The following is a 23,633-nucleotide window of genomic DNA, read 5'->3' as shown; positions in this document are numbered from 1 at the left end:
CAAATTCCGGCCATTTTTCAGACACATTATTTTTTCTATTGGTATTGTCCCCCCCCCAATGGATTTCTGTTAACCAGTTTTTTAGATTCAGTGTGAAACCAACTTGCAAACATAGTGCGCCATTCTGATATAACTCTAATGATACCTGAGAAAATAGATGATTTTTTTAATTACTAAATCTAAGATGTATTAGGGCTGGAATAATACTGCAGACCATGAGACATACAGATGTGCAGATATTGCCAGGAAAAAGAAAAAACAGTGGAACATATCTTCTGGCGAGAAACTGAGTCCTTATATATGCTGAGATTCCTACTTGTGTGAGAGAGCCAAGGCCTGAAGGATAAACAGAACATCCCTTAACAAAATTTGGGATCTGAATTATTTATAATTGCTTTAAATTATTGTAAAAACGATCATAGTTGTATATAGTATATTACAGAATTTTTTTTTTTAATTTAAATTTACGATGGAAGTCTTACTGGTGGGCATTGTTGGATTAAGTTATCAGGGGATTAAAGTAATATAATTTTTTGTAATTTAGTAGGGCCTAATGTCCATCATTGGGTGTCCCAGACAAGGGTCAAACCACTCTTCCTTTTAAACATTACAAATTAAAATTTCATGGGCTGTACTGGGAACCCAGAACATGTAGTGTGGCAAATACGAGTCACACGGCCTAACAATCAACCATCAATGGTCATTTATGCAAGCTTCGTTATATAGAGCTCTTATTTAAGCTTTTGATCAGATCCCAATGTTTTGATAAGGACTATTGTGTTTATCCTTTAGGCATTGGTGTTTCCTTCCCCAAGATTAGGAATCTCAGCCATATAGTGACTCTCCAGAGGAAATGTTTCCGCTCTATAAATGCCTCCGTAGTCTGCAGTATCCAGTCAGTAGTTCTGTTGTTCTAGCCCTAATACATCCTAGATTTAGTTCTGCCATGCCATAGTTTAACCACTTTTTCGCATGCCTGGAATACATTCTCTTTGAACTGAGGGTTTACTCCTATATGTATGTATATATATACAGGCACTGGGTCATCTACTCTTACAGGTTTTGATGTTACCAGACAGTTACTCACTGAGGATGGCACAAAGCCGAATTGCGCTTGAACGACATCAAAACCCACAAGTGTACTCACTTCTTTGTTCAAGTCTCGCACCTTTCAATGTGAAGTGAGACATTGTTTACAAGATGTTTTTGTTTAATTTTGGACTGAAACTGAATTGATGGATTTGGAAATAGCAGTAACTGTGTATATGGATTCAGATAGTTGAAGAAAGTCACATCTAAGAATTGTGAAAATCCATTATATTTCGTGGTCCAATTGACCAAATGATTTCTTCAAATTCATTAACCTTTATGTAAGGTATTAGTTGAAATGAAAAAGTCAGTGTCACAAGCAGGATTATACCCCACGACCTTTGGCTAAATACGCCGCTGCTCTACCACTTGTGCTATCGTGACTTCGATCCACTCGGACACCAACTTCCCATCTCAACCTACCTTTTGAATTTTCCCTCCTTTTTGCCAATTTTCAAATGTCGTGTAATTAGGATTCGATTCTCGGCGACAAATGAAATGGCCACGGAGAGCTTTATTGAAGATATACTTTGTTTTACTTATTAAATCCATTATATTTCATGGTCCGATTAACCTAATAACTTGGTTCAATTAATTAAGCGAATTAATTAAAATTCGAAAGATAGGTTGAGGTGGGAAGTTGGTGTCCGAGTGGATCGAAATCATAATATGGTAGAGCAGCGGGGTATTTAGCCGAAAGTTGTGGGTTCGAATCCCGCTAGTGACACTAACTTTTTCATTTCAAACAATACTTACATAAAGATTAATTAATTGTGAAAATGTTATGTTCACTGAAGAGTTAAGGTATAGCTGGATTCAAACCCAATATACTTACAATATTTTTCTCGTTATGCTGCCTTATCTTTTAATTATATCTACATTATTTTAATTATTTTATTACTCTTAATATGCTAAAAATTAAAATCAAGTTGCTGTAACCAAAACGATTTAATTAAATTTTAATTTTATTTTACATCAAAAATTACATAAAAAGTAAACATTAAAAGATTAAGGGATTTTTTTCTGATTTTTTTGTAGTTTTTTTTCTTAATATCCTGTGATATTTGTTTTTCATTCGAACCTTATACTCAATAACCTTTTCTTAATATTTCAAACACGATTATTTCTTGATTAAATCAATTGTTTGGTTTTTAATAATTGCAATGCATCAGCAGATGGGTTCAACGACTCAATATCCCATTTGAGTAGTTTCTCTTTTGCAGCCTATTGTTGAACGCGTCAGTGTTCAAATCCTGATAGATGAGCGTCTCGTTCTGGTAGACGAAGAAACCTTTGATTTTCTCTCCCTTCACGATATGCGGAAGCCAGTAGTTTGCGTCAGGCCACATGCTCTTATAAGGAAGGTCCTTGAGTGAAAACCATTCTGGCTGCATATCTGAAATATTAAAATTAACTTTGGATATCCACATAAATACATCACTCAAATTACTTATTAAATTTGAAAAACCTTTATTAAATAACAATAATTCATCGATTAAATTCTTTAAAATGTATGAATTTCATTAATAATGTTTTATAGTTGTAATATTTTTGTATTGTTTTATTTCAATATTGACCCACACAATATTGTGTTGCCATATAAATTGAGATTTTGTTCTTTATATGTAATGAACCTGTAGTTTGATCGTTTCCGATCCTACCCATGCTCAGAAAAGTGTTACATTTGCCTTGTTCAGTGGTAGGTTTGACATTATTACAAATACAATAATGACAAAATAACATACAGAAAAAAACCAATATGTATCAAACAGACAAAGACAGTGAGAAAAGGCAGACCAGGGTGGTCAGGAAACAATGGAAACCCAAGTCAGGGGAAAAGCTAAACTTTTAAAAGTGGTTTCATAACATAATTGATTCTCTAACTCAAAATGTAATCATGAGGCTGCAAATAAGAAAAATATAATGTAAAACTTACCCTTAGAAGGTTTGACTTCGCCAGAATAAGTGTCAGATATGAATATGTGCATTTGGACCACCTCTTGTACCCCGGCTATTTTGACTTCCACCTTTCCAACTTTTTCCAGCTTCTCGACCGAGATACCACATTGGTCTTTGGTATTTCTACAAGAAAAAGAAAAAAAAAACATTTTATCCAAAAAGTTCTATTTGAAAACAAACAAAATCTCGTTAACTAGTCAGATATGAGAAATCCCGAATGCAATTTTTATGAAAAGAACTGCGGTAATTTTTTTACTTTTTATTTTGCAGGTAAGAAGCTAGGAGAAGAGCAAGAACTATGCTTTTAAGATTTTNTCCCGAAGGCAATTTTTATGAAAAGAACTGCGGTAATTTTTTACTTTTTATTTTGCAGGTAAGAAGCTAGGAGAAGAGCAAGAACTATGCTTTTAAGATTTTTTATATGAAAAATCCAGTTTTTTCTAAATAAGAATTTCATTATAATTATCATTTTCAACTGAAATAAATGTTTCTGGCATCATAATCTTCATTATAAGTTTAAGAAAAACTAATTGGAATTTTTCAGTTCCAAAGATTAATAAACAATCAATTTGTAAATAAACATAACAGAAAACCAGTATTATATTAAATATAATCATGTATAAGATAAAGAAGTTAAAAAAAAAGATCTTATCAGCTATACAGTCGCATAGCAGCAAGTATTTAGTCCCCTGTTTTAATTTTAACTGATTCCGGTACTATATTTTATAGTAAAATAAATTAAATCTTGTCTTGCTCACATGAGACTGGATGTATTTATTGGCTTGAATATATGTGAGATGGCCGATGGTGAAATAATGAGTACCACCCCGCAACCGTCAATTAGGTTCAATCCTTTTTAAAAAGATAGTTCCTACTCACAGTAAGTTGTTTTGCAATGATCCAGATTTCGAGCCTTTTAGCTCATCAACAGGTTGTAGAAATCCTTCAACCTGATGATGAGCTAAAAGGCTCGAAATCCGGATCGTTGCAAAACAACTTAATGTGAGTAGGAACTATCTTTTTAAAAAGGATTGAACACCACACTCACTCCATCATTTATCATTTCTATCAATTAGGTTAGTTATGTACTAGGTGTAAGGGGTGATGAAGGAATGTGAACTTCACTGCCTTAACTGAGTGAATGAGTGACAGGGTATGGATCTATCTGAAATGACTTAGCTATTGAAAGCCCCTGGAGCCATCGTCAGTGGCTGGACGGATGAGGCTGAGGTTTGACCCCAGACTGGCAACATCCGATGTGGGTGATTCTCGAGGCTTGAAAGTAATTTATACATAAAAGCTGGAATTGCCGGCAAGCTTCAAAAAGTGATAAGCTCAACTCTGTACTGTATGTTCATGCACGTGCAGATACGAGCTTGCAACTGAAAACTCCCAGAACAAAATTTTTCCTTCTTTTTTATCGAATTAAAACACAATGAGGCACTGCGGTCTGAATGGACATTTAAGGAAGATTGTGATCAACCTGGTATGTGCAGATTTTTCAAAGAGGCAGAACTAACGCATTAACAGACTGTGATGTTACACTTATCTGCAGGAGGAAATGCTTTGGGATGTATAACTAAACCCTAGAAGAAATATAATCACTAAATCCAAGTCTAATATCAAATCCCTTGATGAACTTGGACTAGCTGCAGGTGTGTTATAGGTAGTTACATAAAAATAGCTCTGAAAGAGCAAAGTATCCCAAATCACCCTCATTTTACATATACATCTTACATTAATTAATTACAAATTTAATTTTAAATAACGCCATTACAAAAACCATAACTTTTTTTTAAAACCTTAGCGTAAAGGGAATAATAAAAAATAATAATAGTTTTAGTGTTAAGAAAAGAAAAAAAAAACATTTCTGCAATATGGAATTATTAGACACCCAGCTTATAATGCTATAAAATGAAAAAGTAAACAAAGATAAATTCTCTAAGATAAGGATTAAGAAAAATTCCAACCCGATTTTTTTTATTTATTTATTTTTTAATTTCTACATTCCCCGTATATTATAATCCGATGATTGGACGAAAATGTTGTTTAAATCGAGGCGAGATGTTGGTTTAAGTCAAATTTAATTTAAAGAGATGAAAATTAATTGAAATTAGATTTGGAATGCCGCTTAAAGAAGTCGTGTTTTAAGACCTAAAGAAAATACAATCTTAACTCGTAACTGCCAATTTCCGCCATTTTTTTTCATACAACAATTAAAGAAAACGTTCAATTTTTTTAAAATAATAACTGTTCCGTAATATTTTGTTTTAATTAATATTAACAAAACATTACGTTTGTTTGCGTATCTACATATGGTGGAATGCAGTACGAATACGACCTGAAAGATTTTCGGCTGTATTTTAAAATGATCGGTTATGCGGATTTTTTTTTCACAGGGAGAAAATTTTATTTTTGACAAATGCTGAAATAAAAGGTCAAAAAATACGAGTTCACTTTTTTTTTTTAAATTTTTGTAAATGGGTCTGTTCAAAAATGTCCGTGGCGAAAAATCGGACGCCATTTCGTCGAAGTTACTCCGCGATGTTCAATTTACGACCACGGTCAAATCAGCTATGATGTATCAGTAATGACAGAAAATTTATATAATTTTTTTAAATCTGATCTTTGAAATGTTTGTTTTTTTAAATTTATCGATCATGGCGTGCAAAAAATTCTTTCTAAAAGTTTATAATTTGTACATATACAAGTTATATTGATATATATTCGAACTTAAGCTTAACAAGTTTATGAAAGGAATGAAAAGATCAAATTTTAAAAACTTTAACTCATGTAAATGTCAGAATTTTACCTGCTTAAAAAAAATATTTTTTTTTACAATTAAATTTGTTAAGAAACTATTAATATTATTTAATATGTAATAATATTAAAATGTGTGTTAAAATGATATTGAACTTACTTGAGGGCGCAAATTTTGAGGTCTTCCTTGGGTTGGACGACGCCTCCGAAACCGGTCCACTTCCCTCGATTGAACCCCCGTTTGTTTAGCCCCAAGAGCAACTGATCGTCCTTTTTGACTAAAACAACGCTACTCCGTAAAATCCTCATCCTCGGCCGACTAAGTAATTAATAAATTTATAAGACGACAATTAATAAAAACCTGTCCGAGCAATAAGAACGCTGAAGCAGGCGTTCGGCGACGACCGATTTAAAAATTGAACAAAACGCGATCGGCTGAGAAATTTCCTTTGTTTCCGGTTGACGTTCGGCCAGGCAACGAATCGTGAAGAGGATTTGTATAAAATCAACACCTCGATTTCAAGACGAAATTCCAAGTTGCCGTTTGCCCAAGGAGGATATTTTTCGAACTCCCTTTTCAGCATCGGAATTTGGCATTTTCAAATTGTACAGTTGAATATTTAGTTTTTTTAGTCATACTAGCGCTACCTGTTTAGTTTTCAAGCCTGGAACAATTATTGTATAATAGAAAATTTGTTTGATTTTTAAGTCTTTAAAAGACTGGATGTTAAAAATTCTTAATATAAGTGAAATGGGTTTCATTTTATTTTTAAAAAAGTCACCACACATAAAAGAAAAGTTTTGCTTATAAATTCCCTAAAATCGTTTCAGTTTTAAGTGCTTATATTTCATTAAAACTCAAATAAATAAAAACAAAAAATATTGTTAAATTGTTTATCTTTGAAATAAAGCTTTTGTAAACAATATACAAATAAAGAACAAAGAAAATCGCTGATTGCCTTGAAAATTAAATATAAATAACAACATATTTTTATGTAATTGTTTTCTAATTGTATTTATATAATATTTTAAAATATGTTACATTATTTTACAGTGACAATTTAATAATTTACAATAACAATAATTAACGTGATCTTTTTTTAGGTATATTTACATGAAAGTTTGTTTAAAACTATTTTCTATAGTTTTAAGCCTTCTAAGCCTTTATAAAACTAGATGTAAACAATTCTTACTACAATTGAAACTGGTTTCATTTGAATTTCTAAAAAGTTTTGTCATAAATTCCTTAAAATTTTTTCAGTCTTAAGTGCTTACATTCCATTGAAACACAATAGAATGTCTGATAAAGACAAAAAATATTGTGAAATTGTTTACTTTTAAAGCAAAGCTTTCGTAAACAATATACAAATGAAGAACAAAGAAAATCGTTGATTACCTTAAAAATTAAATATACATAAGTTAATCATCATACTTTTATGTAATGGCTTTCTCGCCGTACATACATAATATTCGTACTTATATAATATTTTTAAATATGTTACATTAGTTTACAGTGACAATTCAAAAATTTACAATAACAGACTGTAATAACAATGATAAACTTTTTTATGTTCATTTCTTGTAAATCATTTTTAAGTTTCACAATAATAAAGTTTAATTATTTATATGACAATATAAATATAAATAGCTTACTTAAACAACATACTTTTATATAATTGTTTTCTAATATGTATTTATATAATATTTTGAAATATTATTTTTATGTAAGGTCTTGGTTGAAATGAAAAGAATTGAAAGAAGTAATTTGGTCAATCTGACCACTGAATCCACATAATGGATTTTGAAATATATTTTTACACCAACAATTCAAAAATTTACAATAACAATAATAAACGTGATATTTTTTTAGGTATATTTACATGAAATATTCTTTTAAAGTATTTTCTATATAAATATAAATAATTACTTAATCAACATACTTTTGTGTAATTGTTTTCTCATATGTGCATAATGATTATTTGGAGATCATGAGATGCAGTCTGGTGTGACGTAGGTTTTAGAAAAGTATTTTCTTTATCGTGCCAACGTTTCGATCTTTATTGAGGTCATCTTCAAGGCCTGGGATTTATAAACATTATTTAAATTTTACAAATACCTGTAGGATGTGGAAAAAGATATGAATTTATAGTTCTAGAAATTTTAGATTCAATCAAAGTGTTTGTAGTCACTCAAAGTGTATGTGTATAATATTTTAAAATATGTTATATTATTTTACAGTGACAATTTAAAAATTTACAATAACAGTAATAAACGTGATCTTTTTTTAGGTATATTTATATGAACAATTTTTTAGACTATTTTCTATATTTCAAGCATTCTAAGTCTTTATAAGACGGGATATAAACAATTCTTACTATCATTGAAATGGCTTTCATTTCAAATTTAAAAAAAGTTTTGCTCTTAAATTCCCTAAAATCTTTTCCGTCTTAAGTGCTTATATTCCATTGAAATAAATAACTCAAAACAAAAAATATTGTGAAACTGTTTGCCTTTGAAGTAAAGCTTTTGGACATAATATCAATGAAGACCAAAGAAAATCGCTGATTACCTTGAAAATTTAATGCAAGAAACTTAATCAACATACTTTTATGTAATTGTTTTCTAATATTGTTTATATAATATTTTAAAATATGTTATAATATTTTACAGTGACAATTTAATAATTTACAATAACAATAATAAATTTTAGAAAAACATTTTCTTTGCCGTGTGTTTCAACGGTTTTTTGAATCTAAAATTTTCTAGCATTGTATAAATTAATTTTTTTTTAATCTAAAATTTTCTAGCATTGTATAAATTAATTTTTTTTGACATCCTGCATGTATTTGTAAAATTTAAATAATGTGTATAAATCCCAGATCTCAATAAAGGTTGAAACGTTGGCGCGATAAAGAAAATGTTTTTCTAAAACCTATGTCACACCAGACTGCATCTCATGATCTCCGAATAATCATTAACTAATGGTCACTAAACACCACATATAACAATAATAAACGTGACTTTTTTAGGTATATTTACATGAAGCATTCTTTTAAAGTATTATCTTTACAAATATAAATAACTTGCCTAATCAATATACTTTTATGTAATTGTTTCTCATATGTATTTATGCAATATTTTAAAATATGTTATATTATTTTACAGTGCCAATTCAAAAATTTACAATAACAATGGAAAACATGATCTTTTTTAGGTTTATTTGTATGAAACATTCTTTTAAACTATTTTCTTTCATTATGTATTGTTTAATACTTAAGTAATTTTTTCATTTGTTTTCTTAGTTTTGCTTTTATATTGTTATATTTTTTATACTCTATATTTCTATTTTTAAACATTATTCTAAATTGAATTCATTGCGTAAAATATATTATTATTATGAGATGGTTGGGTTTTTTGATGAATGGGTGGACACCAATTGGTTGGGTCGTTCCGGTTCCAACAGGTAGCGCCAACCATGACGAAAACATGGTAATAAACTTCGGCCATATTTGGCTGACTTTTGCTGATTTGTCGAAATTCTGTGTTGTCATTTTTCTTCTCTTATCTTTTATGTTTGTGCAGTTTTGATCTCGACTCGCCTTCTACACATCGTCTGCGATTCGTTTCCAGTAGGCGACGACCCCGGGGCCGCGTTCCTTCTCGAGAAAGGGGAAAACTGTCCGAAAAGGAAAAAATTCTCTCCTCAAAAAACAAACAAAAAAACAAGAAAAGGTTTGTCCACAGGAGAAATTGAATCTTGACAAATGACAAGTGCGCTCGGATTTCTCATTCCGCGTTTCAATCGTCAATTCGGCCGTTCGCCGCTTCTTGACCTCCGAGTTGCGTGTTGATTCATTCGGCTCTCGGGTGTCGTTCCGACTCTACGGCTTGACACCGAGGAAGCGGAAGTGGATCGAAAAAAAAAAAGAAATTACGACATAATTCGTTTTACATAACGTTCCTTACGTCTTTTATTTTAGTTTCTTTTCATTTTATTTAGTTTTATTGTTTAAAACACTTTTTATTTTATTTTCAATTGAACTAAATTCTGCTTTTTATTTGGACAGCCCGTCTTGGATAAAGTGACACCTCCCAATCGTCAAAAATGGTAAATAACCACTTGTTTTATTTTGATTCTAATTTATGATTACTTAGAAACTTGGAAGTACTAACACTTTATTAATAACAACATAAATACATTTAATAAAATTGATTTTAACTTGATGATTTTCTATTTCTTATTAATCGAAAAATAATCGGTCTAGGTTACATTATGTATCACAGATAGTGATATAGCCAGGATTGACATAAACAAAATATACACGGTTTTAATATTAATGAATGATTCTTCAAAATAAAACTTTGAAATTATTGAAGTGCAGTGAAATAGGACAAGTTGCGATAAAATTGCACATACAGAACATGTTTACAAGGATTGAACACATTTGGAAAATATTTTTGTGTCTGAATTGCTTTCTTTAGTATCAGTTTAGAAGTTGTTCTAATTCTGTTATCACAGTACTGTCAAAGGTTTTTGATAAAATCTTACAGAAAGTGATAGAAACCAAGGCGTTCTAATTCTCCTGCCCTTGTTGAACAGTTACAATCTATAGGCATGATATGGCAGCCTCTAGAAATAGTTTAGAAAATTTTTTGTCAGAAATATCGACCACTTTATCACTCAAGAACACTCAGGATTAGGTTATGGTCTTGAAGGAAAAAGCAAATTCATTTGTAACTGCTAAGATTTTGACCTATTTTAAGATCACCACCAGGGTAAAACAATCTTAAAGATGTCTTTAGATTGACATATTTGCGTTTCAATTTCCTTGGAGACCGATTCAGTCTAACATTTACAAGGACTATAACAGTCTTCTTTGAAACTTCTTTAAGATTGTTTTGCTCTGATGGTGACCTTAAAATAAGTAAAAAGCCTGGCAGTTATGCCTGAATTTGCTTTTTTCTTCAAGACCGTACCTTAATCCAGAGTGTTCCTGGAAATAGTCGCAAATTCATCGCACATTTTGAACAATTGGAAACACAGAAAGTTTAATCTTTCGTATATCTTGACACAAAAAATCCATAAATAGTGTATGCAATGAAATAGGTCGTTGTGATAAAACAGCATTTGAAAAGTCTTCCAGACTTGACTTATCCTTTAGTATTAGTATAAAAGTTGTGCTTTTTTTTTCTTATCAGTATACTGTCAAATATGTGTGATAAAATATTTCGCAAAGCAATAGGAAAAATTCCTTCCACAGTTCAATCTAGGCATTCAGCATTTTTTCGTGAAATGGCAGACCTCAGAAATTGTTGCAATTCATCGTACATTTTTAACTATTGTAGACATTTTATAAAGTCCAATCTTGGATGTATGTTGACACAAAACTCCATAAATGTGTTTATGAATTGTTTACATAAAATATACCTACATATTATATAATAATATTACCACGCATATAACAAGAAAGTCATTATCAGTAAAGATTTTGCTTTCTCATAATGATCACTTATAAATTCTCCCACATACAAACATACACAACTCAATCATTAATATTAAATAAAATAGTACAAGTTATAAAATGGCACATACCATACATGTCGGCGTTGATTAAATACATTTGGTAAGGTCTACCAGACTTGTCTTAACTTTTAGTATCAGTATAAAAGTTGTGCTTTTTTCTTATCAGTCTACTTTCAAAGGTGACTGGTAAAATTGCTTACAAAGTGATAGGAAATTTTAATGTTTGGATTCTCCTATCCGTAGAGTTGATGCTATGTGTTGTCTGCGAGTCAGTGAACTCGTGCTGAACCAGCATTGGGTCACTTATTGGGTCCGTCTTAACTTGTGGGTTTGTTGAATCAAATCCAAGAGTGAAGTCGGGCACAATAAGTGACCCAATGCCGGTTCAGGTTCCTTCACCTTGGACTGTTGCAATCTAGGCATTCAGCATTTTTCTATGATGTGGCAGACCCTAGAAACAGTCACAATTCATTGCACATTTTTAAGAATTCCAAACACATAATAAAGTTTAATCTTGTATATATATCTTGACACAAAACTCCATAAATAGTGTATTCTATAAATTGTTTACATAAAATATACATACATACAATGAAATAATATACATGTAGTTTGTCAAAAAACGCATAAATGAAGGCTGTCCAATTGCTAATTTTTGTTTCTCATAATGGTCACCCATCAATTTTCCCCCATATACGTACACATACAATGCCCTGAGTTAGTTGTGCTCTTCTACTTCCTTGAGGAATCTGCATGTGTTGCATTGGATTATACTGATCTTTTTCATATGCCTATTCAGTCTGTAGTGTCCAGTTAGGATCAGAAGTTTTTTCCAGCTTCCTTTAATGCATTCTGTTTCTCATTTCCTTCCAAAACTTGCTAAGATCTAGGATTGTTTGTGCCCAGTGAGTGAATTCGTGAGTTCAGCTGTTTCCTCATTTTTTTTGTATAATATTTGATAGTGTGAATCCCTACGCCTATCAGGACCATCAACAGTATAGCTCCCCCCTCCCTTGCAAGGTGTCCCTATTCTCGTTTCCCTCTACTCCTACATGCCCTAGAACCCAGCAAAGAGTAACTTCATTTTACAAACATAATTTGTTTAGTTCAGTTTTGCCATTAAGCACCATTTTCAAGCTAATGATGTTTGAGCTTAGTGATCTGATGACTGCCTAGTGACATATCTGACATAATAGTTACAGTCTTGTTTTTACTCTTTGTTCAGAATGAACTGAGTACATCTCTCAATTGCATGGACTTCACCCTGGAAATATAGTTATATATTTTCCTATGGGCTCTGAGTATTTTCCAGGTCCTTACACTCCTACCCTGTCCTTCTTGTGTTCTAGATCCACATTGCAGAAGTTGCAACCCACTTGTTTTGACTACTTGGCAGAACTTAAATTACTGAAAGATATTTTAATGAAGCTCAGTCATTAGGTAAACATAACATTAGCGCAATTTATAATCACCCCTTTAGAAAGTCCACTCTTGTACTTACCTTAACACAAAACTGCCATAAATTGTACGAATTACTCAATCTAGTATTGTTTCTTATTTGGTCACCTCTAGCAAAGATTAAATACATTTGGAAAGGTCAATCTGACTTGTCTTATCCTTAAGTATCGATATAAAAGTTTTTTTCTTATCAGTGTACTGTCAAAGGTGTATGATAAAATCTTACACAGAGATAGGAAATGTTGATGTTTGAATTCTTCTATCCTTGTTGAACTGTGCATTCAGCATTTTCCCATGACATGTCAGACCCTAGAAATCGTCACAATTTATCGCACTCTTGTGCCTTGATGCAAAACCAGTTGAAATTGCTAATTATTTATTTCATAATGAGGTACACATGCAGTGTACAAAACAAGAAAACTTTCGTAAGGATCAAAATGTATTCTTGTTTCTCATTGTGGTAATCTTTAAATCCCTTCACTATACAAAACACTTTTTCAAATACATTGAGATAGAACAGTTTTGATTAAACGCTAGATACAAAATCTACATTGATAAAATGTACATTTTCTTGATTTCACAACCCTTTACTCATAGTGTGACAGATTGAATTTATTTCAAACATGATGTCCTTGGGACCAATTTTCAAAATGGGATTAAAAACTGTTAAAACAGGAGTCTACATTTAATTTTATTTGTATTTACAAAAAAATTAAAACTATTTATAAAATTTAAAAAGACATATTTTTTTAGTTGTTTGCCCATGCTTGAAACGAAATACACTATTTTCGTTTTACACATTTCATTAAAAAAATTGTTACACAAACTATAAAACAGAATGTTGCTAATTTTCTTATTGTGTACTATCAAAGAAGCAGAATAAAACCACAGTAAAATTGGTTCTAATTCTTCTCATTCATTCTTGTTACTTCTACTTCTACGTACCATACTAGTACTGTATACTTGATGTATACAGATAGACTAAGATCTGCACACTGGATTGACATCCATATAGCTTTTTTTTTTTTTTTTTTTTTTTTTNGGTTTTAGTGCCGAAAAAAGCTTTTTTTTTTATATATATATTTTTTTTAACAGATTTTTTCTTATTTATACAAAATTCACGCTAGTAATAGTGTAATTAGTTTTTAAGTATGCAAATTAATAATAAACAAGTTGAATGAGAAAAAAACAACTGAGCAATGAATTTTAATGATGGGAGAATTGAGCTACAAACAACCACTTCTGGATTATTTTTAAATAAATGTTTTTTTAAAATTGACCACTTGTGTTTTTCTATTATATGTAACTGTATTATATGCTATTAGTTTATAATTAAAATTCATGAACATTTAAGTGAGTAATACGACAAAAATAATTTATTAAAAAAAAAATCAAGACATGGAGAGCAGTTAAAAATATTTTAATTAGTTCTTAATAGGGCATACGTTTTCTAACAAAACATTTTTGCCTAGATTTGATACATAACTTCTTTTTATAATTTCATAAATCGTCATCATCCTTGCCTTTTTAATTCTGTGGTTTGGCCAAATTTTGCCAAAACGCATGCGACATAAACTTCATTCTTTTCAGGCCTTGAATTATTAAATCTTATTTTGTATCAGTGTAGAACGTGGAACAGCATGATTAATATACTTGGAATGTAGATGATAACAAGAAAGTCTCCTTGCTAGAGTCAATGTTAAACGTAGAAATAATCAGATAAGGCGTGGACAAAGTGACTCTACATGATTCCAATTTGTATCTCTACTCAGTACTTGTCACGTTGGAAAAAAGAGAAAGCATTAACTATCGATCCTTACAACAAAATGTCTTTACAGTCCATTGATTTTAACTTAGACTTTAAGTAATTTTAGCCACTGTTCATTACTACAATTCTTCTCTTATTCTAATTAGATTATATCTTTTGATTCTCATTTATTTTATATCTAAATGTAGTAACAATAAAATGTAACATAATATTTAGCTACTAAAGTACACAATTTAGTTCTTTTAATAAGCTTAAATTTGCTCAGTTGGAAAATATTAACTAACACTTTACATAAAGTTAACACGACATAAATTAATATGAAATAAGTAATGTATTTACTTTTTATTAAAAAAAAAAAATCGAAACCAAACCGCATATCACGATTTCTGAATAATTAAACCATAAAATACATTAAATAGATAATTTCCTTAATATTTTAGGGTCATAACCATGTAAATTAGTTGATTATTAGAAGTAGACAAGCAAAGTTATATTTCCAAGTCTTGATGAAAAGCATATTATATTTTCTGTTGCTTCTGGTAAAACGGGATTTACTTTTTTCCTTTGCTCTTTGTCAGTGATGAGTAAACATAGCTAACTTAATAATTGGTGTACTCACAATAGGTTTTGATTGTCTATTGTGTGTTATTTAATTCACTTAAAATTTCATATTTAAAAGTGGTGTTATTGTAGGTTTGAGGTAAAAGTAAGAGGAGTAGTGTTTTTTTTGCCAACCTGGGCACACATAGGTATGTGTAAGAGAATGTGCAATGAAGCATGAGAGCTTTTAACTTTTTATTTTTAACTAATTTTTTCTTCTAATTTTATACTATCCAATTGAGTTTTAACTGTGACCAGCTAATACTTATAAAACCAGAATAACTGCACATTTTTGCTTTTTTATAGCTTTTGTATTGACGTTTGTTATGATTTTTTTAAAAGTAATAATTTCATAATTATTTTATTACAACACATTCAACCCTTATAATTTCACCTTCTTGTTCTTCCAAATCAACTTTATTGCCTGTAATATATTTTCACAAAACATTATATATACTTGAGTGAAACCTTAAAATAAAATTCACTAATTTCGTGGTCCGCTTGACCAATTAATACTTTACAATTAATTAAGATTTTTAGTTGAGCTGAAAAATAGTTAATGGCACGAGAGGGATTCGAACCCACGACCTTCGGCTAGATACGCCGCTGCTCTACCACCTGAGCTATCGTGACCTCGATCCACTTGGACATCAACTCCCCATCTCAACCCCACCTTATGAGTTTTCCCTGAGATGGGGAGTTGATGTCCGAGTGGATCGAGGTCACGATAGCTCAGGTGGTAGAGCAGCGGCATATCTAGCCGAAGGTCGTGGGTTCGAATCCCTCTCGTGCCATTAACTTTTTTTCAGCTCAACTAAAAGCCTTAATTAATCTTAAAATAAAATTTAATATGGAAAATATAAATATTTATATTAGAAATGAAAATTTTAACCGTTTTACAATATTAAAGAATATTTTTAATAACTCTAAGAAAGTGGCAGTATTAGTGGACTGGATCGGCATAGAAGTTTTCAAGTGTCAAGAGCACTCTCAATATGTGGCCCTCAGAGGATATGACTCGTAGAAGAAGGGTCATCTTCACCTGATTAAAGATAGGCCATGTGAAATGGACACATACTTACTTTTCAGCCAGAGATTGGATATGTGTCCAGCAGAGAAAGATTGCTTGATATTTGATGTATTCCAATTGAAGGGCCATTCCTTGCTGATAAATGGGTCAATATGTTCAATTAATTTTATTAGACAATACTTGTAAAACATTAATGTAATAATTATCAGGGGGATCACAGTGACTAAGAGGTTGGCATGCATGGCCCATATTTGTCACACTAACAGTTCTGGGTTCCAATCCCAGCACAGACCAATGGAATTTTAATTGATAGATTGAAAGGTTAAGATAATATTGTAAAGTGGCTTGACTCCCTCATCCTTTACACTTAAAAAGGGTTGTTGGATGTTAAGCCCTCTTCTGTGATAGAAATTACTTATCTTTATGTAGAATAACACTGTTGACCTGTTGTTGGAGAGTTATCACATAAAATTTCCAATTTTTCTTTTATGGCAAACTTTTTATTATTACATCACAACAATTCTTAATCCACCTCTAATCATTTTTTCACTGTATTTTGTATTTTAGAAGAAATCTCATTGATAAGAAGGAAATCATTAATTAAACACATTCCTTATCAAGGTAGATTGAATTTTTAAAAAATTTAAGCAAACTTATAGCTTCTATCAATCAATAAGCTATTCTTGTGGGAAGCCACAACTAAACACCATTGTAAACTCATTTAATTGGTGGGCTTTCTTCCGTAGTGTACTCCAACCTTTAGTGATTATCGTGAATAAGCTCATCTGAATTTTTTAATTATAAAATAAGTTCCATCCTGGAACTTATCGGAAGGTATGGTATTCGTAGAGACACAATTAGGATAAATGTCTGTTGGTGCTTTTAGCCAACCCACACTTGACCAATCCTATTAAAATACTCTCATATTTTGTAATTTGTACATCAATTCCATATAATTTCATTTCTGCATATTTCTAGGATGTTTAAAAAAAAAAAAAAAAGGTTCAAAATTTCTGAGTTGTAACACATTCTACTTTGTGCAATTATTCCCCTCTCAAACACAATTTTACACTGTCCATTACTAACAACAATATTCTCACAAAACTCATCACTGTAATGTAAAAGGTCCATGGTTTTAATTCACGTCCTCTAGATTACATACAAATGCACCTTTTTTTCCCTCTCAAAACTATCAGTACCTGGGGATTGATATTGACCCCTGCTGTTGTATACCCCCGTCAAAAAAATTATCTCATCAATCAAAAGCCCAACTTCACCAACAAATATTAAACACATGTACATGTATGACAGAATCGGATTGTGATCGATTTTGTGCAAACCACTGCCAAAACAGTTATAAATTATTAAGGAAAATGACCCCTTATAAAACTGCTTTTTTTTTTTAAACAAAAATATCTGAATTTATTCTTTCAACATTGTGTTTTAATTATAATTCACCAAATTCTATAAATTTATAAGGATTTAATTAAATTATGTTATTAAACAGTTCGTCACAAACTCCCTGCAGATTTTTTTTTGCACGTCTACCTTTCAACCTTTTATGAAACTTAATTAGAAAGATGTTTTGGCAAGTTTTCCTCTACATATGATTTTTAGGAATAGATTTGTGCTAAAGAATGTACAGAACCATATTAAAAATTTGTTAACTGTTATTTTGATCACAACCAATCTGTGTTGTCTGTTACTGCTAATAATTTTTTGATGAATAATATTGCAAGCTTCTTTCCATAAAAATATGAAACAATGCCCTGCTTGTAAAACTCAATAAACCATGAGCACAGATATCTTTATTTACAGCTGTTCTTTGTAACTTATAAGCATACATTTATTTATAGTTGTTTTTATATTGAAAGTTTTGCTTGAATTTTATAACAAACATTTAATATTTTCATAATATTTATCACATTTGCACAACTTCAGATTCTCATAGTCACATGACATCAAATATTTTTTTAAAAATTCTTATTCGTTTCACAGTTCGTTTCAGTTTTCTCAACTAGAGTACCTTCAAGATCAAACTTGTGTGATGAAAATTAGAAAAGTCATAAATTGGGTTTTTGTAAGTTACAATGTACTGACATTTCAATTGTTTAAAATCTTTTGGTGTTTAAATAATAATTAGTAATCCTGTTTTTAAGTGAAGTTATCTTAGGATCCAATGATCAATAGTATTTATAATGAAACCTCATTTTTCTAATTTTATCTGACGTACATATTGTGTTCTTGATGGTCTATGCAAAGCCACGGATTTTGTCTTAGACAAAATTGGATTATTCAATGATCTAAAATAGAACATTTTGTAGTGCTTCGTCAAACAAAGTCATTTTCAAAAAGGCCATCACATAGGATGTTATGTGGTTATAAATCCGTGATTTTTGGTATGTTGAATGTAGTGGAGAATTGCAATTTCATGGCTAACAAGGAACCATTGTGCAGAGGATGTTGCACTCTTCACATCCTCAATTCCTAGTTTTACAACTATTTATAATTTTTTTCTCCAGATGCGGAAGAAAGAAGATATGCAAGTCAACGTGGCAGGGCTTAGACGTAACATTAAAAACCTAGCTCACAATTATTCAGATGCTCAGGTATGAATTATAGTTTTTATTTCAAACAAAAATTTTATTGGTATTTTATGTGAAAATATTCCTTGGTGTTATCACACCTTTGTCGATCCTGAAAATGTTTAGCTATTAGGTTGATTGTTAATTAATTAAGTGGCATTCGACTGAAACGAGTGTCCCTTAGTTTTTTTCACTTAACTATTTTTCTTTTGAACTTGGCTGCTTTTGATTAAAAATTACACGTTTATAGGTAAAAGTGAGAGAGGCGACAAGCAATGATCCCTGGGGACCGAGCAGTACTTTGATGACGGAAATTGCCGACTTGACATATAATGTGGTGGCATTTACTGAGATTATGCAGATGATCTGGAAGCGTCTCAACGATCATGGGCGTAATTGGCGACACGTTTACAAGGCTCTCCTTCTCCTCGAATATCTCATTAAGACTGGGTCTGAGAAAGTCGGCCAACAGTGTAAAGAGAACATCTTTGCCATTCAGACTTTAAGAGACTTCCAGCATACTGATGAAGGGAAGGATCAGGGGGTCAACGTGCGCGAGAAAGCGAAGCAGCTTGTAATCCTCCTCAGGGATGAAGAACGCCTCAAGAATGAAAGGGCTCGAGCTCTTAAAGCGAAGGAGAGGCTTGCCCAAACTGCCTCGGGCTTCGGCTCGGACATGACGCTCGATGCCACATCTCCTTCAAGTCCGAGTTTTCAGTCGAGAGCCTGGGGATCTGGCGATATGGAAGCACCGAACAAAGTAGATATTATGTGCGCAAGACCAACCACAGCTGGCGAAGAAGAACTGCAGCTTCAATTGGCTCTAGCCATGTCCAGGGAAGAAGCAGAACAAGAAGAACAAAAACGTAGAAGTGATGATGTCAGATTGCAATTAGCGATTTCTCAGAGTCAAAACGAATTCAGGTATGTATGTCAGTTGAATAAAAAAAATGTTTGACTGAATGCGTCTTGTGTACATGTACATTCCGGCCAATCTGATTATTGAGTTTATTATCAATTATACAAAAGCACCAGATGACAGCTAGTCATCTGTGTTCACATTATACCAAATAAAATTATTTATTCTGTTTATTTAATACCTTTTTTTACACCAGAAAAGGTTATTAATGGGGGTATTCTTATTAGAACAAAAAATGAAAATAATAGGGAGAGAGAGTACTGAATGTTTGTCATTTTATAATTTTTAATTTTTTAAGTATGTATGTGTGTTCAAAAAAAGAAAGAAAAAAGTATAATTATTTTGAAAGAATAGATGAAGCTTATGATTTCAGTTTTAATTTTATTCACAAAATAGTATTTGAAATTATTGAAACAATAAATTTTATTAACCAAATAAAGTTATTGTCTACATTGTAATTAGATTAAAGTGTTGCATTTTGCATATTTTAATTTAATAATTAATCATTTTGAGTCATGAAATCCTTTAATTTTTTTCTCAAACTAGTTCTTAATTGTCTTTTTCCCAATTTCAAACTAACGCTTTCAAAAGTTTTTAAATATTATGAGTGAATGGTTTATACGAGATAATATTAATTATGTTTAGACAAAACAGTGTTGACAGTGGTACGAAATCAGGGAGTCATATGCTGGACCTGCTCGACGTCAATTTGACTCCGCCGGAATTGCCTCCTGCGAACAACTTACCAATTCAGGATCCGTGGGCAGTACCTTTACCGCCTCCGAGGCCTCAGGTGAGATTGTTGAATAACAAAAACTTTGTCCAGTTCCAGTAATTCACTATTCAATTTTATTATTCAACTTCTCTTTCGACAGACGTTGAACCTGAATCTTTCATATTGGCCAGCGGTAAGCATTAGTATGAATAGGCCAAAAATGAAATTAGCTTGAGTTTTAAATATAACTTTAGAGTACAGTCATTTTTGTACATTGCAATCTCCTGTTCATTCCATGAAATAATTTTTTAACTAGTACTAAATTGTAAATTAGTATGGAGAACATTGACATTAGTTCGTTCACATTTGCTTTACATGTAAAAGTAAATTATTACCATAGTTTGGGTTTATTTCCTGTGTGTATCTTACAAAATTTTTTCACTAATTTTCATGTGTTCAGAAATAGATGCAATGTTTGAATTTGAATTGAAATTTGAACATTTTAAGCTTGCTTGTGTGCAAAGACAAATATAATTTCTATTGATAAAAATAACAGTTATGCAATGCCTGTAAAATAATTGTTAGCCTGCCAATGTATAACATTGTTAATCATCTTTCAGCATTTTATTATTTTTAAAGTTATTACTTTTTTGCACTTTTTCAACAATATTTTTATAACAAACTATGTATCACAGTTGTTTAAATCACAATTTTAACATTTCAAATCAGGCCTTGGCCTGAAACAGCCAGGGCTAGAAATGTTAAAACTGATAAATAGTGTAGTATAAAAAGATTATTGACAAAATGTAAAAACATTAATAACTATTAGTACCAAAACAACAAAATAAAAATAAAAATTGCATTAAAAATTATTATTTTATATTACATATTAACTTAAAAAAAAGTGACCAAAAGTACTTAAATACGTTAATGATAACACTCCTACTCTAGTTTTTATATAATTTTATCATTATTTGTGTACAAATTATGTAGTATTTTGTGGTTTATTTTAATTTAATTAAAAATAGAGCGAGTTATTTCGTTACAATTTGAAAGATACGTTTTTCAGTCTTCACGTTAGAAGCTAACCCTTTTCCTCTGTAATTTTTTTAATTATACACCAATGCTTTGTTGTTAAAATAAATGAGCAGAAATTCTAACATATAAAAAAGTAGCATTTCATATCGGGTTTATACCACCCCACTGCAGAAATACGAAAATATTTGCTCTTTATTGTAGAGTTGTGCTAAATTTTTGACGTTAAACTTAATTATATTGTCCTAAAGTTTATGTAATTGAAAATTAATTGCATTTTTATATGTTTCTACCCAAAATATATAATTATAATAAATTGTGTAAACTTTTTGTTTTCCATTTCAGGCTGATCCATGGAGTGTTTCTTCATCCACAACAACCAACCATTCAGATCCATGGTCACCTATACCAGTGATGCCAGTGCAGTCAAAGCCATGTAATTTATTAATTTAAAAAAATAAATAAAGTTATTCAGATATCGTGAGATGCGGTCGGGTAGGTTTCAGAAAAAACATTTTCTTTAACGTGCCAACGTTTCGATCTTTTATTGAGATCATCTTCTTTATATTTTGCATTGTATAAATTCACTTTTCCACATCCTAAATGTAATTGTTAAATGTAAACATTGTTTGTAAATCCCAGGCCCTGAAGATGATCTCAATAAAAGATTGAAACGTTGGCACGATAAAGAAAATGTTTTTCTGAAACCTACCCGACCGCATCTCACGATATCTGAATAACTATCGATTAACGGTCACTAATCTCTACACAAAATAAATAAAGTATAGAAGTAAAATGACAATATTATTTTTACAGCAGTACCAGTGCAGCCGAATAATCCATGGAAAGCTCATTCCCCAACTCCATTAAAGCAGAATGACCCATGGTCACCGGCAACGGAGCCAAGCCCAGCTATATCGCTCTCATCACCGAGCAACACGGACCTAGATGAATTTGATATAATTTCAAATAGAGATAGAAACAATATTAACAACAATAAGTCTGGTAATTAGGTCAAACAAAAATTTAACTATAACCTGTAAAATTAACCTATATATCATTCAGGTGGCAGTCCTAACCCATTTGATATGAAAGATCTCGGAGACGGCCTTGAAGAGAGCACATCGACAATGGTAAAGCGCAGCCCACACAGTTTTCTAGGGGAGAACTCAGCACTTGTCAACTTAGACAACCTTGTCACCAAACCTGTCACGCCGACTCCTTTGCAAACTCCGCAGCCACCTCGCACAGTTGCAGCCAACCCGTTCTCACCACTCACACCGCTGCAGCCAATGCGAGCGCCTTATCCTGCAACTTCGCAGGGCATTGTACAACCAATGGTGCCTCAGCCAAACCCTTTTTTATCATAGGTAATCAATCGTGTGATTCAACATTTTCTCATACTTTGATACATCAAAATTAACTGGAAGTTTTTCGTAAATAAAAATAGTTTTCAAGTAGTTGTTTTACAAAGTTTAGTGTATATAACATATATTAAAAAAATATATATATGAGAATAAAAGCAGTGAAAAACTCTGGTGCTAAGCTGACTGAAATTTTAACCTCATCACTTTAAGTTTTTAAAGAAAAATTTATTGAAACTAACAGTTTGCTTTTTTTATTTTTACAGATTCACAATTTAACTGGTTTTATGGGGTGAATTTATTTGTAATAAAACAATTTAAATACCAGAATATTTTTATTAAATGAATATGGTGTACAATCATTAATTGTTTTAACTATATTATTATGTTGTTACATTTTTTCTTTTATACAAAAATCATCCAACCTTCAAATAAAAATTCTTTAGACGCTTCTCTACATTATTTTGTCTTCTCAGTATTATTGAAGGGAAAATAGATAAAAATGTAAATAGTATTTTTCCAATTTTTTAATATTTAGATTTATCTTCGGTTTTCCTATCTTTCCTTTTCCCTTGAGATTTAAATTCTTTTAGATTTATTTACCTGTTCACACCAAATTAAAATTCATTCATCAATCGTCCACTATTGAGCTTAAATAAAACATTTGAAGTGAAAGTAGTTGTAAATTTTTACACGTGTTGTAAATAAGCTTAGTGCATTTTCAAGGTGATACCAGTACTCCGGACAAAATACAGTTTAGAAAATAAAATTTTAGCTTATCACTGACATCTTGAAAATCATTATATCTGATGTTATTGTAGGAGCAG

General features: G+C 31.3%; 2 protein-coding genes across 11 annotated transcripts; one reads left to right on the top strand and one right to left on the bottom strand.

Annotated features, from left to right (window-relative positions):
• Positions 1-2,017: 2,017 nt before the first annotated feature.
• On the bottom strand, positions 2,018-6,457 carry LOC106670004 (7,8-dihydro-8-oxoguanine triphosphatase-like). The gene is made up of 3 exons (XM_014399961.1): positions 5,969-6,457; positions 3,026-3,171; positions 2,018-2,485 (listed from the first exon to the last, which is right to left on the bottom strand). Exons 1-3 carry the CDS (start codon positions 6,115-6,117, stop codon positions 2,271-2,273), a joined length of 510 nt encoding a protein of 169 aa, XP_014255447.1. The 5' UTR covers positions 6,118-6,457; the 3' UTR covers positions 2,018-2,270.
• A 2,849-nt stretch (positions 6,458-9,306) lies between these two features.
• LOC106670025 (epsin-2) lies at positions 9,307-23,133 on the top strand. Of its 10 annotated transcripts, XM_014400001.2 has the most exons (10): positions 9,307-9,540; positions 9,876-9,916; positions 18,711-18,797; positions 19,024-19,697; positions 20,338-20,485; positions 20,568-20,600; positions 21,788-21,878; positions 22,259-22,447; positions 22,508-22,812; positions 23,073-23,133. In XM_014400001.2, the coding sequence occupies exons 2-9, from the start codon at positions 9,914-9,916 to the stop codon at positions 22,810-22,812; spliced, it is 1,530 nt and encodes a 509-aa protein (XP_014255487.1). In that variant the 5' UTR covers positions 9,307-9,540; positions 9,876-9,913; the 3' UTR covers positions 23,073-23,133. The 10 variants fall into 10 exon arrangements, with proteins under 10 accessions (XP_014255487.1, XP_014255485.1, XP_024083625.1 ...); XM_014399999.2 differs by having other exon boundaries at positions 9,307-9,916; XM_024227857.1 differs by lacking the exons at positions 9,307-9,540; positions 9,876-9,916 and adding an exon at positions 15,289-15,307.
• The last annotated feature ends 500 nt before the right edge of the window (positions 23,134-23,633 follow it).

This window comes from Cimex lectularius, unplaced genomic scaffold, assembly GCF_000648675.2.
Source record: "Cimex lectularius strain Harlan isolate CLEC.00 unplaced genomic scaffold, Clec_2.1 scaffold38, whole genome shotgun sequence".
Lineage (NCBI taxonomy): Eukaryota > Metazoa > Arthropoda > Insecta > Hemiptera > Cimicidae > Cimex > Cimex lectularius.
Note: the sequence above shows the minus strand (reverse complement) of the source record. Positions and strands in the feature narration are given on the sequence as shown.

Bases quoted from the DNA above. Each gene is read 5' to 3' on its own strand.
- LOC106670004 (XM_014399961.1), bottom strand. From the start codon at position 6,117: ATGAGGATTTTACGGAGTAGCGTTGTTTTAGTCAAAAAGGACGATCAG. The intron at 3,172-5,968 runs GTAAGTTCAATA...TTTTTCTTGTAG, and splicing joins CTCAAAATTTGCGCCCTCAA to AAATACCAAAGACCAATGTG. The intron at 2,486-3,025 runs GTAAGTTTTACA...TTAATATTTCAG, and splicing joins CGAAGTCAAACCTTCTAAGG to ATATGCAGCCAGAATGGTTT.
- LOC106670025 (XM_014399997.2), top strand. From the start codon at position 18,236: ATGAAAATTAGAAAAGTCATAAATTGGGTTTTT. The intron at 19,698-20,337 runs GTATGTATGTCA...AATTATGTTTAG, and splicing joins CAGAGTCAAAACGAATTCAG to ACAAAACAGTGTTGACAGTG. The intron at 20,486-20,567 runs GTGAGATTGTTG...CTCTTTCGACAG, and splicing joins TACCGCCTCCGAGGCCTCAG to ACGTTGAACCTGAATCTTTC.